Source organism: Vicugna pacos, chromosome 5 (assembly GCF_048564905.1).
Source record: "Vicugna pacos chromosome 5, VicPac4, whole genome shotgun sequence".
Classification (NCBI taxonomy): Eukaryota; Metazoa; Chordata; class Mammalia; order Artiodactyla; family Camelidae; genus Vicugna; species Vicugna pacos.
The window spans coordinates 27,687,998-27,708,010 of record NC_132991.1 but is presented as its reverse complement, the minus strand read 5'-3'; the positions used below and the strand labels follow the sequence as shown (position 1 = coordinate 27,708,010).

Genomic DNA, 20,013 nt, shown 5'->3' with positions numbered 1-20,013 from the left:
AAAGCCTTGGCACCAGGTGAACAAAGCAGGTTTTCTGGACTTATAGCAACGATTGTGAGGTGTACCTCTCATTGGTTTAATAACATTTTAAGCCAGCCGCAAATAGCATACATTTACCCCCTCAATTACGTCCTACTTGCAGCCAGAGTTTGAGTCTAAGCCTTCTTTGTATTTAATAAGTCTTCTGCATCACTCTTGATCGGTGGTTCTCAAACTTTTGAGAGAAGGAGGGGGTCAGGAGGAAGAGAGGAGGGAGAAATCTCCTAACGCTTTTGGATTCAGTGTGAGTGTTAAAACGCCCTTCCTTCTTAGCACAGCATTTCCACATATTCAACCAACATGGGTTGGAGAGTGAGAGACAGAGGCAAGAAATGCATTTTTCAGCATCTTTCCTCCTCCAGGGAGATATGCAACTTATAACTTCCGGGAGCTGAGCAGACTTGCCAGGACAGCAGCTCCCTGGACCAGAGCTCCCTTATCACAGACCAGGCAGGAGCCCTGCACCTGGGTGCCTGGGTGCTGGGGTGCCAAAGGCAGGCTCACAACATCTGCCTGGAGGCTTTCAGCCGTGCTTTTGCTCACTCTCAATACATCCATTCAGCGGAAGGGGAAGTAGGGTTCAAGTCCATTTTGCTTTGTTTTGTTTTTATGATATTGATTGTGGATGGGAGAGGTACAGTACAGAGGAAGAAGCTAAAGACAGGGATGGGGAGCAATGTCTACAGAGAGGTCCTAGAGGAGCCTGTGCACAGAAGGCAGGGTTGACCTTGTCCACTTCATAGGAAAGATAGCATCAGTGTGGATGGCATGAGGAGCATGATTTGGTGGCAGTAAGTTGAGGTGTTTTCTATTGCTAATTTTTCTTTTCCATATAAAGTAGGAGGAGTACCACCTGTGGAGGATTAGTGGAAAGTTGAAGGTTTGAAGGGAAAAAAACAAAGGTGTTGGACTAAGTTCGTTGTAGAGTTCTCCAGCCCCGAGTGCCTACAATTTCCAAGCTCCCAGACACTGCTAAAGCATAGTGTTGGAGGAAGCTGAGGATTGAGGGTGGCTGTACAGGCAGGTCCTAGTGAAAGCTGAGAACCGCTTGGTCAAGAGCTTTGCACTAGACAAAAATAAACATTGCTAATCCCCTCAACATACTTCTTAGAGCTGTTGCTCAATAACCCAGTTTAAATGAATTACTTCTTCCTTCTGTGCTAGGTTGGCATCACTGGACAGGATCAGCTAGTGGAAGGTAATCCCCTAACTCTTATGCATGCACTTGGCCAAGGTCAGGCTTTTCTGCAGGGACAACATCCACTGGGAGTATGATATAGGCAAGGCCCTGCTATATCAATTTGATCTGGTCAATTAACAAATGTCTCTTCTGTGTCCTCTGTGTGCCAGAGACTTGGGAAAGAGCTGGGAATGAAAAGGAGATATTACCCACTTTTGTGGAGTTTACAGTATAGTAGGGAGTCATAATAATAACTAAATGATTATAAGTGAATAAAGTGTCAGAAGGGAGAAGTTTGATCCTAGAGCAGTCAACAGAAAGAGGGTTCCACTTTATTTTAGAGGGGAGAGAAGGTGCATTTAATCTAAGACATGAAAAATGGGCAGGTGTCTGGCTAGAGAAAAGAGTTAGCTGGTAGGGAGGGATGGGCATCAAAGGGTCTTGGACTTTGAATTGTAAGAAAGGTATGAGGTCAATCTTGGGAGAAGCTGGTAATGAGCTGTAAATGACTATAACCTGAAAGTTTTGGGTGCCAGTGGATCAGTCACGATTTATTTTTCTAGGCTGGTCTTTGCGACGGCTGCTTCTCTGACTATTATTGAGCATCCCTGATGGATTAGCCTTTCATGGCTGCCCACCTGGGGCAGAAGGACCCCAGAGCAAATACATTAGACTCACCGGACATGGAGCCTGGTCATTGAAAAGCTTCCAGGTGATTCAATGTGTAGGTGGCATGGAGACCCACCGCTATGGGGCTCTGGGAGATGTGGATGTACTGGGGTTTGGTCCCAGGATATCAAACCCCAGGTCTCAGAACTAAGGCAGGAGCATTTACTTCCCTCAACTCCACCTTCTTCCTTCAAGTCCCGCCAGGCGTTCCTGCTTCCACCAGGTCTGAGAGATTTAATTCTTGCATGTGTTTGAGTTTGAACAGGCTCTTGCTCTTTCTCTTTGTGAAATTTGCACCAATCTCAGTAATTTTGGCCTTATATCCTCGCCTAGTTCTTTCACAGGATCTCCCACCGCCCATCTGCCCTCATCCTCCCTGCCCAGCACTTTGTCGCTGTCTGGCAGGTGGGGCTGTGGGCGGTGCGTCCTCTGCGTCTCTCACCGCCGCCCTCCCCACCACTCGCAAAACTGGAAGAGTTCTGTTGTCTGCAGTGATCTACAATCTTTCATGCAACCTGCTCTCTTAAGCCTTCAAAATTTTGCCCTGTTCTTTCATCTTTGTCATTCCCTTAGTGCAGTACCAGGAATAAAGCGCCCCGGTACCAGGCCTGAAAATATTAAAGTGAAAGTGTCCATGGTGGGGCTCAATAGAGGCATTTCCCAGTTAAGTCAAACGCTCGCCTCTGTGTCCCAAAGGGTGAGTCCGTCTTCTGAGAATCTGAGGAGTACTTGTCTACCCTACGTGTTCAGTGGATAGGACGGGCAAACAGGGGACATGGGGACTTTAGGACAAATCAGACTGCTAGTCTGCCTGGGTGGCTTGGAGCTCCCGAGGTGGGTGCACAGAGAGGCCCTCACTGTCTCCCTTCTAGAAAATGAAGGTGGTTAATTGGACTAGATACACATGTCAACTGATCTCAACATGGCCAACCCAAACCCACCAGCCATGATTTCTCCTAGACTTTTAATACCCCATACAGACCTCTCAGTTCTTTAGACTTTAGATTTCCTGCCTTTGAAGATGGAGAGTTCTGACTGCACATTTCCGGTTGGCCTCGGGCTGTCTGCATGCAGGAGGGTGTGTCTCTACACAGTGCACTTGGTATTTAGGCCACTGACAAAGCACACACTGGGGTCATTAGTTGATTAAATATGATATTAAAGTCAGGAGTGAGCCCAACTCTTTGAGTGTTTAGAAAGGCTTTAAAGGTACGGGCAAGCCCAGTCTGACATGTGCCATGCCAAGCCAGGCTCTGTGAGTCACAAGTGAGCCCAAATGTGCTCTAATTGCCGTTTGAGGTCTACTCAGTACCTTTTCACCCAGACATCTCAATGCAAAGCACCTCAAGGATGACCCCTGTCCCCAGCCAGCGTATCTCTACACACCGCTGTCAGAGGCAGCTGCTTATAGCTCACTCAGTCCTGCTTTATTGCTGGGAGAGGGTGAGGTCGAGGCAAAGCCAAGTTGATGGGCAGCCGTGAGGCTGGACCAGCAGCCTCTCCTCAGGAAGACCAGGGAGAAGGTAGGTGGGGCATGGGGAGGGCTCAGGCTCTGGGTGCAAAATCCCTGCTACCCAGTCCTGCGCCCTGCAGAGAGCATAGGGCTCAGACAGTAAGTTGGCTTGAAATTCTTCTCAGAGATGAATGGATGTATTGAGATTGTGACTTATTTTAAGCCCTTCCTTTTGCATCGTGCCTATTTCTGGTGATTTTTTTTTTTTCACTTTGGCTATACCCAACAGAGAAGCTTTTCATACACACGTCCCCACTTTGACAAAATGATCCTGTCCCCTCCATAGGAGGACTCCAGTGGAGGCCTGAATTCCTGGCCTGAATGTGACTTTTGAGGCTGGGTTTTGGCATTGGAGATGCCATAAACCCTGAGAAAACTATTTCTGAACAATCGATCATCTCTAATGTAGACAAATCATTCTGCTTTTTCAGGTCATGATTCTGAAAGTGATTATATCCGCTGAATATTTTCCCTATCAAGTTAGATTGAACAATCTATGTTTCCATCAGGCTAGCTTGCTTTCTTGACTAAAGTCTGCCCTCTCTGGATTTATTCTCTGCCCTTCCCTGCACTGCTTGTCCTTGTGGTACCGCCCATCCCGTAGGTGAGCATGGGAGACCTCTAAGCTGAAAACAGTTTCCATTGCCTGTGTCTTAATTACGTCGAGCATCAAAGAGACATTTTGTTGAATTTTATCTTTTCTTTAACACAGCGGTGTGGCTTTCTCAGAGACAAATAGTCTGAGTTCTTTGGAGTCCAACTGCATTGGATTAAAATTTGCCAAAGGAAAGAGCAAGACAAGAGTAATCTGCTAGTGGGAAAAGCCAGGATTCGGAAATGAGCTAAAGAGAGTAACTGCTGAAACTGAAGGCTTGATTTGAAAGACATTTTGGAAATCACCATTGGTTTCGTAACGCCAAATGATAAGTTAGAGAGTTTTATGTTGAAAAAATTCAGAGACCTGTGTTCCTGGAGATTCCAGTGGAGAAGACGCCAGGCTCAAGTCGTGCTGCCTCATCTCCCCCCTTTAGTTCTGCTCGCCAGTTGCCGTGCAAGCTTAGAAAAATGGCTGGATCTCCAATTACAGTGTGGATTGATAACAGATGCTCAAAGAGTTTTCACACTTTTCAGTCCTAGTACATGAGTTAACGCTAGCTTATTAAAAACACTTGTGAAAGCACCCTTGGCCTTACGGATAAAAGTCACCACTATGTAACCAAGGTACCACATATGGCTTTACATACCTGATATGCCCTAAATGTTGTCAATAAAATCTTTTAAATGTGTTAAGAAAGGGATATAAAATGCCTTTATAAAGTGAAGGATCCTTTTTAACCCCCCCCCATTGGCTTACCATGTAAAGTCTATGTTTTCATAATCAGATCTTCTATAAAAGCACAGTCTACCTGCAGTGCTGTTTACATGAACACAGAGCTCTTCACAGGGGTTAGTAAGAAGAGCTGTCTTCACGGAAGTTTCACACTTTAAGGAGCACCAATCATATCACCAATCCAGAGCCTAACAGAAAACGTCCAGCCTTGGGGAAACAATGTTATTTCCCTGGAAATTTCAAAATATAGGGTGTTAAAGAATAACCAAGAATCATAAATGAGCTGGAGTTTTTCAAGGTCATTTTCAATGTCTCTTGTTTTACCAAGAAAAATGTGATAAATTAATTGCATAGGTGAAAATGACATTTATGTTATTCAAATGTTTGTTTCCTGTTGCGGAAGAAACCATCAGGGAAAAATGTTTCCTACTGTATCATCCCTAATGTAATTCACCCCAAGAACAGAATAAGGTTTAAAAATAAAGAGCGAATGGGATCGTATCTAAGTATATAGATGCATACAGACACAGACACAGACACAGACACATATACACACATACCTTTTTATATTTCCTAATTTAACAAGGAAAATGTTCTAGGGAAACTGCAGATCTGATTGAAAGGTCTGGTAATCTTTCCTTCTTTGATTTTCTGCAGTACTTACTATCGGTATAAACCATTTGGCATGGATGAATTACCTTGTGTCTTTGCATGCATATATTCTTGTCTGTACAACGAAAAAGTGACCTCCTGGAAGGAAGTTCCCTGTGACGCTAAGTCGATGCCTTGTCTATTACCTGGGTGCCTTAATCATTGATTGGTCTATACATTTGCAGGGAGGAGTCTGGTAAGACACACTTAAAACCTTTATTCATTGATTTACAAAATGTACAATATTTACAAAATTTAGGCATTAATCCCATATCAGCATGAACACGGTGGGGCGTCTCAAAATAAATAAATGGCACATAGGCTAATATACACATGGTGGCTCTTTGCACTTCAAGCCCTCACCAATGGTAGGACTTAGTGTAAAATTTAATGTGGTAGGAAAGTCAGATGGATGACCAGTCCTGGGCCTTCCACATGAATGGCCCTTTCTTGGCTCCTTGAGGCTGGGGATGGTGAGCAAATCACTTTCTTTGAAGAGAATGAAACACCAGCCATTCTGACAGGCACGTGGGGTGCACGCAGCCACATCTGTGTGGAGTTTGCAGTGACCCCCGGGGTGGCAGGTGAGTCTGCACCGTTGTGGACCTGTCCCCTGCACACCAGGCAGGGAGGCCTTGGAGTGGTGCTTCTCATGAAGAACCAAGATTTGGACTTTATCTCTTCTTCTAATCACATGCAGTATTTGGAAGGTGTCAGTGGAGAGTGACCCATGCACAGAAATGTATTTGTCGATATGTACAACATCAAATTTTCATTGTCTTCTAGCATCTTCAGACGTAGGATCAAACTGTCTTCTCTCTGATAGCAAAAGGAATGAATGAGGAAACCATACCTCCACCCCTCAAAGAGAAAACATGGTCTGGAGACACCCACAAATGACATCCTGTAGAAGCAGGACTAAAGAAATGCCATATGATAAAATGGACAAATTCCCATAATGTCAGACCTGGAATTTCAACTTCCCTTCCTCTTTGATCCCACCTCATCCCATATAACCTAAATCCGAAGGAAAGGCTTCACGTTATTGAGCTTCTTAGAGCCTCAGTACCTTCATCTGCAATGTGTAAATACTAGTAACACTCTTCATAGGGTTCTTGCAGGGATTTAAGGACCTAACTTATGTAAAGTGCTTAGCGTCTGGCACATAAGAGGTGCTTAAGAAATGTCTTGCTTTCTCTCCCTCTGCTTCCCCAACTCCAACTGTAAGCAACATATAGATCAGCTTACCAAATTCTGAATTAAGGCCATTTGATGCAACTGAGATTATTTTGTATCAGAGTTACTGCTGTCAGTTCATATTTGGTCCCTGAAGGGGTCTCATTTTATGAGCCTCTGCAGGGCAGGTGGACCCTGACAACAGCGTCCTCCTGATCAGCAACAACTCCTCCCAAGTTCACGCAAATACACCCCAAAGCCCTGCAGAGAAACTCAACCAGTGACGGTCACCACCTGAATACTTCTGGGACAACACCACTGAGGAAACCATGAGCAAGAACCTTGAGGCCAGCGCATTACTCTTGCTCACAACGTAAGTTAACTTTTTTCAACACTGGTGCAAGTATTATAGATAACTTTCAACAAACATATTTTACAAGCTCTACCACTGTTGAAAAATATGTATTCTAATTTGATCGTCTTGTTCAGAATAAAGAATCTTTTACAATATATTTTAGTTTCTAGTTATGCCATACAAAAATAAATATCGTATAAATGATTTATAAGGAAGAAGAAAAAATTATAACCTAGGATGCCAAAAAAATATAAGAAAGCAAGCATCTAAAAGAAATAAAAACTTTTCACTGGATCTCTTTACTAGTCTCATCATCACCCCACTGGTCCACCTGCTTCTTATCCTAAGATATCACGTCTTCTTTCGCAATTAATCTGGAGACAACTTAATGCAGGAGATTCTCCCTGAAGTCACTGGGGATTTGGAAGAGGAAGAGCAGAGAGGGCTCTTTGACAGCGTAAATGGCAGAAGAAAGACTTGGCTGAGACACTTAGTGGGTCCTCACAATGAACTAGCATCAGCTCTACCCATCTCCTTCTTTTCATTTTGAAACCCTCCGTCTGGATTAGCTATGCCTGAATAGACACTATGACCAGAGGAAATAACCCCATCCTGCTTTCACGTTCTTTGGACACCCGTTGGTCCAAGTAGAATTCAGGATCTCAATCAGCTGCCGGATCAAGGCCAGTCTCATCAACACCATGAAGGGACAAACAGCCACCTTACCGATGCTGATTCCATTAAGTTGGGAAAACTCCTTCTCCAGCCACCCTTCCCCCCATATAACCAACTTTTATGATTGCCTTTTTTATGTCCCATGCAAAGCAGAGGAAATATTCCCATTGTTACGAGAAGAATATTGGGACAATTAAATATTAGGACGACTGAAACTGCTTACTACTTTTCTAGGGACTCGGTCAGAATCTCCAAGAAAATAGTCCATTTATTTGGGAATCACAGTTTTGAAACTCTAAAGCTATAAATGAATTCATAATTGTACTTAAACCTGTACCTTTCTCTGGAAGAACACAGATCTATATGTGTCCATATAACATACCACCCAACATCTCTGAGGGTCCCAAGACCTCCTGTGACTTGTGCATGTATTCTGAATTAAGAGCCCCAAATCTCAGTAAATGTAGAACTATTTCTTGGAGAGAAAACAAAGGTTTATGGTATAGGACTCAGGTCTGTTTTGGATGCTTGAAATGACTACATTGAAGCAATGCTCATTCCTCGTGGGGAGTGGTCGTGCTTGGCCGTGAAGACACCATGAGTGTTGTGGTTTCGCGTGTGTGGCTATGGTCGGGCCAACGACTCATGCATGACTATGGACCATCGAGAGCCTTGTGGATCACTACGACACCTGGTGCCTCTGAATTGCTATAACGTGAGTCCCAGCCACACCCACAAGCAGGACACGATCACTGACACACAGTGCGGGTGCCCGTTTGTCTGATTTATGGGTGACGTCGTGGCAAATGTGGCATCGGTTTCATTTCGGGGGAGTGGCAAGTTGCAGATATTTCCTTCACAACAGGAAGTGCAGACCTGGAAGAAATGGAGAGAAAAAGAAGGGTAATGAGGAGCTGGCTGGTCCAGGAAGGGGGTGGAGATTTTTGAAAGAACTCTTTCTCTCATGGCAAAACTAGTGAAAATGACCTGTTCTACAAAGGAGACAGCAACCCTGCATTTGAGAAGGTGGGATGAAATTTAATCTGGAAGCAATGTAGTCAAAGTAAAACCCCCCTTCCAGACTAAACTTCTAGGGATATAGGTCTGTTTTTGACATCTTGCCATGTGGTTATTGCATGGTTTCACAGGCTTCCTAGGTCTCAGCTATTCCATCTGTGAAATGGGAATTGTAATACTTACCTTTCTCAGAGAGGCTCTCATGGTAAACTTTGATTTGCCAAGTCGTCACTATGAAAGTGAAGTGGCTACAACCTAGTTAATTTAAACTTAAATATTTACTGTCATTCAAACTTTCTGCAGAATTATCTCCATTCCCATGGGTGAGTTAAAATTTGAAGGGTTTTCATTTATGCAATTACTCCTGCTTTACACCGCTTTCCTCATGCATCGTAATTGAAAAAAAAAACAAAAATGACAGAAATTGACAGAAATGATTTTAGGCTGTGGCTACACAAGGTATAGTAGCCTCAGCGTCAACTGGGAACTTATTAGAATTGCAGAATCTCAAACCTCGTCCCGAATTTAGCAGATTAGAATCTGCATGTTAACAAGATCCCTGAGTGGTTCCTGTGCACAGTAACTTTTGAAAACCTCTGTGGTACTTAATATCCTCTACAGTCATTATCCTGCAGAGGTCTGAGTTTGGTCCCGGTTGACACGGGCTAGGAAGACGTTGTAATGTTCAGGAGAAAAACTAGAGGTCAGAAGTGAGTTTGAATTCTGTCTCTGTCATTTACTAGTGGTTATCAGCTGAGCACATGATGTCACTTCTCTGACTGGTAGCTTCCTCCTTGGTAAAGCAGCCACCATAATGCCTGAGAGATGAGATCAGCTTGAGGGGGTATTGAAAACCTGTGGGTGTACTTTCATATTTTAGTTATTAGGAATGACAGTTACCTCTCAAAAAAAAAAAACAACTGGGAAAATAATTTAGTGTACTTGACAAGTTGCTTGAAAACTGGGCATCTTATTAAGAGAAAGAAGCCCCTACTAACAGTGAGACTGGGAGCTGCCCCCAACCACCAGGAAGGCAGCCTGGTGGGGAGGGGTGGGCAGACTTCAAACAAAGGTCAGGGGCTGATATACAAGGTCACGTGCACAGCCAGCTGGGAACGACCAGTGGGAGAGTCGGGTGCCTTTTCCTGATACTCTACATTCTCCTTCAAGGCCGCCTTTGAAGTGTGTTTTGCACTGAGCGCTTGGCACCAGATGGCGTTTAAGGAAAGTAAACCAACAAGAGGATGGTTCTCTGGTCACAGCTGAAAGGAATGCCCTCCCCAACTCAGCATCCAGTGAGGACACGAGCCCCACTTTACAGAAAGTCATCCAAGCGACACTGCCTTGGCTACCCACAGCTAAATGAACCGAGGGGACATCTGCACTGCTCCACCATGGGGCATCACTGCTCCGCCACGGGGCATCACTGCTCCTCGCTCCTTGCCCTTCTGTAGCTTTAATACTTTCTTCTGAGTGAAGAAAGATCTGGCAATAATTTTCAATACCCTCTTGGTGCTGTGTTCACATAATTTATGCTGGTTATCCTATGCCCCAGTATAAATTTACATGCTTTCAACACCAACAGGAAAGGAAGCAAAGACAGTCAAGAGCCAGCCTACACGGTGGGGTGAGAATTTGCTTGTGTGCACTGGCGGGCGTTTGGGGAGGAGGAAGCCGACTAGGCTGTACCAGTCACTTGCTTTGTTGCCCAGACCTTGTGGCCTTCATGCTCGGAGTCTCTGCAGCCAGTGGACAAGCAGTCTTCCAGGGGAACGCAGCGTTTGGTGACAGAGATGCTGTTTCCTGTGACTTCCATCGTGTGCTGAGTGTAGCAGTATCTAGTCTCTGTCAACAGAGAAAATACGGTTTAACTGAGATGGCAAATGTCAGCCCAACCTGCCTGGATGGAACACAACAGGAGCGCCAACACCGCAAGTCCTGGAAACTCAGCAGCACACGGAATGTGCACTGTGTTAGGTTTATATCCAACCCCAAAGATCTCCCTGGAGAGGCCCACGATTCCCTGTGGTAGAAAGGCGGCCTTCTGAAGAAGACTGCCTCTGCTCATAGGATCCCCATGAACCACGGCCCAGGAGTATCACTCTTTGTCTTCCAACAAAGTATTGGTTTTTCTTTTCAGGGAAGGAAAGGTTTGGAGTGATGGTTTAGGATGTGAGAATCATAGCAATTTTCAGGAAGATGAAGGGGTGAAAACGTTCAATGAACACAGGGTTAAAAGAAAAAAAGTGAGGCAGGTAACAAAGATCTTCAAGGAAAGAAAAGACGGTAGTGAAGGGGGTTGTGTGTGTGTGTGTGTGTGTGTACGTGTGCGGGCACGTGCTTGGAAAATGGCTAGTCCCAAGTAAGACAGAATGGTTACAAATAGATTTATTGTATCTGGAGGAAAGGATTTTATCCAAAAGGAGCCTAGGAGCACACCAGATTCTAAAACTCAAGATGGGACAGAACTGACCCCACAAAACAGGTGTTCCAAAGTGAAGAGCACCATTTCCCCCCAACATGATCCCAGGATCTTTCCAAAAAGGCAGATGAAGACCATGAAATGAGATTCTAGAGTCTAAAACATTGAGATTTCTTCCAAAATTCCATGGAGAATTTTTTTATTTGCAATTTAAAACCCAAAGAAAAATGGCTTTGTCAATGTAATTCTTTAAGACCTTCAGGCAGTGCTCAGCTTTCTAAGCCTGGGATTTAGGAGAATGTTCCTGCTTCACTTTCAGACTGAAAAAAAAAAAAAAAAAGAGTGATTCCTAAGAAATGTCACTGAGCTGTTTTTCATCCATATCTTGGACCCAACTTTGCATGCTTTATACATTTTGGATATTTAGTGGCTAATATGGAATTACGGCCTTCTATGATATTATTTATTAGGCAAAGTTCCCCTCACCAAAGCACTAATGTCGAAAGAAGCAAGCTCAGGAATTTTAGGCCCTAGGAATGAGCTAATTCAGACCACACTGACACATGCTGGGGATCATGAAACTTCAGGGGTTTTAACACTCTTCCCAGACACCCCCACCTGACAGGAACCTGCGTCTTCCTAAGGGCGGAAACTTGCCCAACAGGGCTGCGTGTACCTGGGCTGAGTCAGGGTCAATTTCCCCCCGTAACTGCTGCCCCCACATGGCACCTCGATCAGAATTTCATCATTTGGGGTCAGGTCAAGGCAGTCTCTAGCTTCCTCAGCATCCTAGGGAGCTCTTTGAGTGGGGTAAGTAAGGTCACACCATGAGCTCATAAGAAAACTTGAATGTTTTGCACCTGATAGTGATTCTCCCAAAGCTCTAAAATATTTAAAAATTGGAATGATCGCTTTTCTGATGAAGAGGAGGTGGCATGATAGTTTTTACACTTATTTTTAAGCCTTTAGCAGGGCTTAACAGGAGGCCAGTGCCCTGAGAGGTTTACCACCTCTTCCAAAGAGCACTGGTTTACTTCCCTAGTATCAGATTTGGATGTTTATGGCCAGGCTAGGGACGCCTTTCTCACCCCCACCCCAGCTTCAGATGTTCAAAAAAGCAGTAAAAACAGGAATGTTCTTATCTCCTGTCTCCTCTTCCACAGACAACCAGGAGCAGCTGCCAGAGGTTTTACTGCTCCAAATGTAAATCTGAGCAGATAAGATCATACATTTATGGACTAAGTAAATCACTATATGGTTTCAGGTTTGGAAATGAGATTTGTCCCTCAACTATTGAATGATCTTGTTTTAGGTAAGCCTTAACATAACAATTGGTGAACTTGATATAACTACTTTCTGCTCATACTTTTATGTCCATAACAAACTCTTTTAATTTATTATCTGGATGCTCATTCCATTAAATGAAAGTAGAAACAACAATTGATGAACCTTTTTTTTTCCCCCAGGAAAATATGCAAAAGCTCAGTGCCTAATAAACCAATGCTTGCCATTCCGGGGGGAAAAGGGTGATGAGGCTGGATACAAGTATTTCTTACACTCACCGAGTCCAATCCATAAAACAAAGACACCCCATTACTTCCAGCAGTAGAGACCTCAAATCTGAAGCATCAGTCCCTTAAAAGTATCCATTCCTCTTCTTATCTCACAAAACTCCTAGGCGAGTTATGAAATGTTAATGTGGAAAAAGGGTCTGCGGTTAAATAAATTTTACAAATGCTCAAATAAAATTGGACAGGTTTCTTTAGTGGATAACTTGTGAGAGCCTTAAATTTGTATTGTGATCTCCAAGGGGGGTGGGGGCAAGCAGGCAGAATTTCCCTAGCAGAAAACGAGGTGGACCACATGTGGCTTATCACTGGATGGTAGAATTGATAAAAACTGAGTTTCAGCCACAGAGTCCTGCTCACCATGCATTTTGAATAATCCTTGGGTTAGTAATGAGGTTATATGAGACTCAAGACTGCTGATAACTTCACACTAAAAGGATTTCAAAGGCTTTTATCTAAAAGATAAAAGATGGATTTGAATTTCTACCAGGTTAGTTTCAGACTCTAAAATCTCATATTCTGTAACTGCATGGAATTCCCAGAGGTTGTGAAACGAAAGTCTTTCACTGTGAGACTCACAGGTATTCAACTAAAATCAGAACTGGGTAAGAGAGCGTAAGCAACTATTGGAAAACATGAAATATACTTTTTATGAAATTCACACATACACCCACAAACATACAGAAATTCCGTAGCCTAGTTCTGAAGTCAAAAAAAGGTTCAAGGAGATAAATTACAAGTTTCTATTGCATAGCACAGGGAACTATATTCAATATCTTGTAGTAACCTGTAACAAAAAAGAACATGAAAAGGAATATATGCATGTATATGTATGACTGAAACATTATGCTGTACACCAGAAACTGACACAACATTATAAACTGACTATAAACTTAAATTAAAAAACAAACAAAAACATTTTTTAAAAGGTTCAAGGATAAAATGCAAATTTCCACTGACCTACCAATACTCAGTTTCCAGTAACAGAAGCTGTATTTAAGCAAAATATACATTAACTGATTTGAATTGAAAATAACTAACTTCCCGGTAAAAGGTTTTCTCACCACTCAGTTATCTCTGTGGCCCTGCTACTTTTGGTCTCTTTAACAAACACATGTAATGATCAGAGTGACACTAGAGAACAATTCACCAGAAGCAAGAAAATCAATGAGAGGAAAATCCATCATAATATCACAAATTATATTGAAAAACAAAAAGCTAGTGGCATCTGGGGGCACACTCCCTGCCTGATTGCTGTGCACTTAATCCCTTACACCCTGCCAGCAACTTCCAGGTCTTCCACTGCAATGACTGTCTGCAACTCTGGAATAAGCCACACTTTGTCATGGTGCATAATTGTTTTATCTATTGCTAAATTCTATTTTGTAATATTTTATTAAAGATGTTTGCGATTGTGGGAGTTCTTTGGTACTGTCTTTGTCTGGTTTTGGATTCAGGGTAATTCTAGATTCATGAAGTAAAGAGAGAAGCGTACCCTGCTCTTCTATTTTCTGGAAGAGATTGTGTAGCATTGGTGTGAATTCGTCTTTAAAAATTTGACAGAATACTCCAGTGAAATCATCTGGGCCTGGTGATTTTGGCGGGGGAGGATTTTAAATTACAAATCTAACTTTCTTAAATTTAACCAGCCCTGTAACTATTACCTATTTAAACTGGGGTTACTTTTGGTAGTTGGTGTTTTGGTGTGGACCATTTCATCTAAACTGTCCAACTTACGTTTCTAGTCGCTCACAGTATTCCCTTATTATCCTCTTTATTGTTTTTGTCCATTGATTTTTGCCCTTATCGTCACTACGTCCTTCCTTCTGCTTAGTTTTGTGTTCATTTTAGATGCTCTCTTTTCTAAAAATTTAGAAAAACGTCAGCTTATTAGGGGTTATTGAACAACTAGGAAGCTTAGATGACTGACTTTCCTCTTCTCTAACAGATGCATTTAGTGCTGTCAGTTTCCCTCTCAGCATGGCTTTCACTGCGCCCCACACATTTTGATGTGTTATGTTTTCATTTTCACTCAGTTCATTGCCTTTTTATATTTGCCTTAAGACTTCATCTTTGATTCATGGACTATTTAGAAGTGTGTTGTTTAGTTTCCAGGTGTTTGATGATCTTCCTGTTACTTGTCTGTTACTGATTTTTAGTTTGATGCCAATGTGTCAGAGAACACACTCTGTATGATTTCAATCTGTAAAACTTTGTTGAGGTTTGTCTTATGGCCCAAGATATGGTTTATCCTGGCATATGGTCCATGCACACTTGAAAAGAATGTGTATTCTGTTGTTATTGGTAGAGTATTCTATAAATGTCCATTGGGTCCTATTGGTTGATTGTACTGTTGAGTTCTTTCATATCCTGGCTGGTTTTCTGTCTAGTTGTTCTATCTAGATGTTGAGAGAGTCGTACTGAAGTTTCCAACTATATCTGTAGATTTATCTGCTTCTCCTTTTATTTCTATCATTCACATATTTTTCGGTTCTGTTACTTGGTGCATACACTCCTTAAGATTGTTATGTCTTCTTCATGGATTGACACTTATATCATTATATAATGTTCCACTCTGCCTCTAGTAATTTTGTTTGCTCTGAAATCTTTTGATTAATGTTTACATAATATATTTTTCCACCCTTTTACTTTCAATTTGCCTATTGTATTACCTTTGAAGTTAATTTCTGACAGAAGCATACAGTTGGGTCATGTGTTTTAATACACCCTGCCAACTCATTTCTTTTAATTTTACATTCAATGTAATTATTTATATTGTAACACTTAATTCTGTCATTTTAATTTTTATTTTCTGTTTGTTCTGGGGTTTTTTGCATCTCTATTTTTTCCCCTGCATTCCTGTGGGTTACTAGAAGATTTTTTAGAATTCCATTTTGCTTTATCTATCATGTTTTTGAGTATATTTCTTTGTTACAGTTTTTTTGAGAGGTTGCTCTAGGTATTAAATTATATGCATAACTTCTTACAGTCTGTTGGCATCATTTTATTAGTTCAAATGAAGGGTAGAATCTTACCTCTCTTCATGTCTTGTTGCCCTCTCTTGTTTGTAGTATAATTGTCTTAAATAATCCCTTACATACATTTAGAACCACATTAGACAGCATTACAATTTTTGCTTGAACTATTAAACTTAATTTAGAAAACTCAAGGGAAGAAGAACAGCCATACTGTATTGCCCAAGACATATTTTTACTTACCATCTTCAAATACAGCTACATTTGGGAGGGTGGGTTCTGGAGTCAATATATGAATTTGGGAGGATACAATTTAGTCCATAACAGGACACTTGGTGGTAAAGATAGAGGCTGAATATAGACAAGCGAGAAGCTTCTGGGCTGCTGAAAATGGTCAATTTCTTAATCTGGGTGCTGTTTACATGGTGGGCTCATTTGTGAAAATTCATCATGCTGTTCACTATTCTGTGAATATACCTGTATTATGTATGCATATCTCAATTTTAAGTTCAGTTAAATGAAAGTGAAAGAAAAAAGATGAAAGAAAACAGACATTTGAGAAGAATGAACTACAAATGAGTTGCAGATAAGCTGAATTATTTAAAGTGTACCCTAATTAGGAATTATCACCTGCTCTGGTATCCAGGCACCAGATCAATCTCTTGGCTTTTCCAGTCCTATTCACTGCTAGCCACAGACCCTTAAAATTTATCTTTATCTTTTCTTGTCCCAAGGAGGAAATTCCTCAAGGAAGAAATTAAAAATAAATAAGTACTTATCAACCAGATTAAGTCATAACTGCTCTCCTTTATCCTGCAGTCAGCATCTATTGAAAAAACTACCAGATACTTCTCTCTTTTTCAAAAACATCGTCCACACCTCTTAAGGAGAAGTGACACACGCAGCTGAGGAACCTCTCTTTTAAGGCAAATCACTGAAATTCAGAAAGCAATGTACTTATTTTCAGACAAAGGCCAAAAAGGCGGCTGGCAAAGTATGCAAAGGTAATGAGGATAAACAGGACTTTATAGAGGACAGGAGTTAAAAGCAATAAGACAAAAGCATCCAATAGTTACTTCCTATCTGATACAACTGTGTTAACAGAAAATATTTGGGCAAAAACACTGTGAACTGGAGCAGGTCAGATGCTTTCGAGCACAGAAAAAAATTTTGTTTAGGCTAATAGAAGAACTTCCGGTTAAAAAGATTCTAATGAAAGAGTGGATCTGAGAATTACAGTGCCACCTGAGATGAACTACCGTGTGCCTTCTTACCAAGAAACAGCAGGACAAAACGAAAATAGCTGGGTAAAACGAAAATAACGGCAACAAAGATCATGTGAAAGCACAGGCGCGCTACCAAGGCGAATAGGATTGGAAGGGCAAGATACCAGCAAAACCAAAACCAACAGGGCACCAAGTTGGGCCCGACATCCTCTACCTGCTCTCCCCAGAGCACTTGCTGACTGAAAAGCTGCACAGGTGAAGAGGCTGAGAAGCCGGGCAAAAAGCCCTGCGGAGGAGCAGAGAAGCTATGCGGGGGCCTTCGTCAGTCTCGAGGGAATTGAGAGGCACAAACAGGAGTTCAGAGCTAGCCGGGCAGCCAGGAGACAAGGCTGACGGTCTGAGAATAGCATCCTAGGTGCACAGTTACATATTTCAGTGCTTTAAAGATGTCACCCCATCCACGTCTAGCCTCCACTGCTTCTGTCCGTACTAAGTGTTGGCAAGGCTGTGCAGCAGCTGGGACTCTCGGGCCCTGCCGGGGAGGCTGCGAGCTGGTAGGGCGGCTCTGCGGGCCCGCTAGGCAGCGGCCGCGAAAACCACAGAACGAGTGGCGCGTGCCCGGCAGCCCCGCCCCCTGGGACGGACCTAACAGAAGCGCAGACGTATGCGCGCCAAAAGACAGGCAGACGGTGCTCGCAGCACTCAGAATCTGGAAACAATCCAAAAGCCTGTCAACAGTGGAAGGGATGAACTTAGTACATCCCTATGCTGATCTGCTACATGTCTGTGAGAAAGAATGACCCTGCTGCTCGCAAAACACGGAGATGAACTTCACACACAGAGTGTGGGAAAGAAAGGAGGACATTCTGTGTGGTTCCATTTATACAAAGCTGCATGACAGTCACGAGTGCATTACTTGTGGGAGGTGGGGTGAAACGACGAGGGGATCCCAGTGGCCTTCTGGGGATCTACTGCTTAACATGAGTGGCAGACACGCAGCACGTTCACATGGTGAAAAGCCAACCAGCTGTGCACTTACGATCTAGTCGCTTTCCAGAATGTATGATAAATTTTAACTTTAAAATGTTTTAGACAAAGGAGGAAGTCAAAGACTTCCGTTTAGCAATATGACAGGATAGATCATCTGCATATCACCTCATTACATAGCAGCCAGAAGTGCTGGATTACATACAACCACTACCTTCTATAAATGTAAAATGAACTCTCCAGAAAGTAAGGGGAATCCCAGGGGCCAACCCTGGGTTAGGTACTGAGTTCTCTACCCTGGTGGGAGAGGGGAGGGTTAATAGATAAACTATAATGAGATTCAAGGTCTTGGGTCCTCACGGGGTGCAGAGGTAGAGAACCCTGTATAATGGCAGAAACCTTGAAGAGCTAGATCCTATGGGTTAGGCTGTCTAAAAGTGAGAAGGAAAAAATCCACCCTTAAGTAAACAAAAAGGTTGTCTGTCTCAGCCTGGGCTCGGTCTGAAAAAAGTCAACAATAAAGAAGTCTGTCCTGAAAATCTGTAACCGTGGGGCTTGTCTTCACTTGAGCTGGAGATCACATTTATATTCCCTGCTTATACCAGGTAACAGATAGAGAAAAAGCTGCCAAGGGCATGCCCAGATTTCTCTTCACTTTCACAGAAAAATAGTGAACTGCGTAGAAGCTGGAACCAAAAGGTTATGCATCCTCTATTTCAAGATTTCTCTTGGTCTGACTTTCTATCAACAATAATTTCCAATGAAGATTTTGCCTTCGAGGGAGGCATCTGCACTTCATAATTAAGAAGGAACATAAAAGCCTTGGCGGCTTAGGTATCTTCCACAGAACAAGCCTTTTAAAAAAACTGCAGTGCTTTTGACTTGACATTTAATTCTACCAACTCGTAATAAACACGTAGACAGTCCCTGTCTCAAGGAGCTTTTAATCTCACAGCACAGAGAAAAGTCGCAGGCAAAACCTCGTGGAGCTGAGCAGGGGACCCCCAACTCTGGACCCTCACAGAATAGGATTCCAAGATCCTTTCCCCTTCTGGTTCACAGAGTCAAGAAAATTGCATAGATTTATAACGAGTGGCTGATGAAGTTAAGGTTATTGTAGAGGAAGTGCTCAGGGACCGAAGACTAAATGGAAGCTGAGGAGGTGAAGCAATGGCTGTCCATGATGGAGGGCATCTGAAATTCTCATTTCTTGGGAAGGAGTATGGTCCTATGAATCTGTGAGTGCCAGAGGCAATAACAATGTAATGGAGGAGGACGAAATTACAGAACACCCATTTCAAAAGTCAGAAGTGATGGGGAGCTTGAAATTCAGTCAATCTAAGCAATTTGGGATGCAAACTTATTCCATAGAGATAAAATTAAATACTTACATGAACTGATTTTTTGTCACTTTCAACCAGTTACTTTACACATCATGTGATAATTAGAACCTAGTTAAATATATATCACACACACCAAAAAGAAAAAAAGAAAAACCAGGAATGTCCCAGAAAGCCAGGATGTCTTTCCATAGCAGTTACTGAACTGCCCTTACAAAGCCTGCTGGAAGTTTTATAGCTGCTTCCAATAAATTAATAAGAAACAGAAAAAAAAAAGTAGTGTTCATCAGGAGTTTCGGTAGACAAATTTTAAATCTTAATCTAATAATAATGACATTATTTTTGTTAGAAAAATCTGGAGAAAACCCAGAGGAAGGGTGGATGGCTAATGGAAAATGTTGCTGGAGAAGAAACCACCTCTTCTCAGGTTACAGCGTTAGTCCTCACTCCTTACCTGATGTTCAAGGCCCCACAAAAATAGCCTGGCTCCCCTATTTTGACCAACTTCTCCCCAGCACATTCTGCTCCACCCAGTTCAGGTGTCTCCCTGCCTGCGGAGCCCACTGGGGCGCACGCCATGCCCCCTGCTCTGAGTGACTTCCCGGAGCACAAGCGCTCTTCACTCTATGCCTCCGTCGCCCACCTGCCAGGCTGCTGTCTCTCCCCAGCCCAAGATGCTGTCACTGGCCTCAGCCCCCAAAGAGCAAGTCTTCCCTTAAACCTCCACAGCATTTAATGCCATGTTTCATTGGGCACTTGCTTTTGTCCTGCTATTTTTGACATTTGATACGTTCAGATCTTATCTCCCGGACTCGACTGCAGGCTCCTTGAAAGAAGAAACCAGATTCCTGTCTTTCACCGCATAATCCCCCTGAGTGCCTGGCATGGGG

The 20,013-nt window shown here is 42.8% G+C and overlaps 1 protein-coding gene across 3 annotated transcripts in view; it reads right to left on the bottom strand.

Annotated features, from left to right (window-relative positions):
- Nucleotides 1-5,579: 5,579 nt before the first annotated feature.
- The window catches only part of LYPD6 (LY6/PLAUR domain containing 6), a 113,327-nt gene continuing 98,893 nt past the window's right edge, over nucleotides 5,580-20,013 (bottom strand). For all 3 annotated transcript variants that reach the window (XM_015245197.3, XM_031678583.2, XM_072960948.1), the window contains 2 exons: nucleotides 10,320-10,450; nucleotides 5,580-8,464 (listed from right to left, as the gene is read on the bottom strand). In XM_015245197.3, the coding sequence (XP_015100683.1) occupies nucleotides 8,297-8,464; nucleotides 10,320-10,450 (299 nt within the window). In that variant the 3' untranslated portion in view covers nucleotides 5,580-8,296. The remainder of the gene's footprint in view (nucleotides 8,465-10,319; nucleotides 10,451-20,013) is intronic.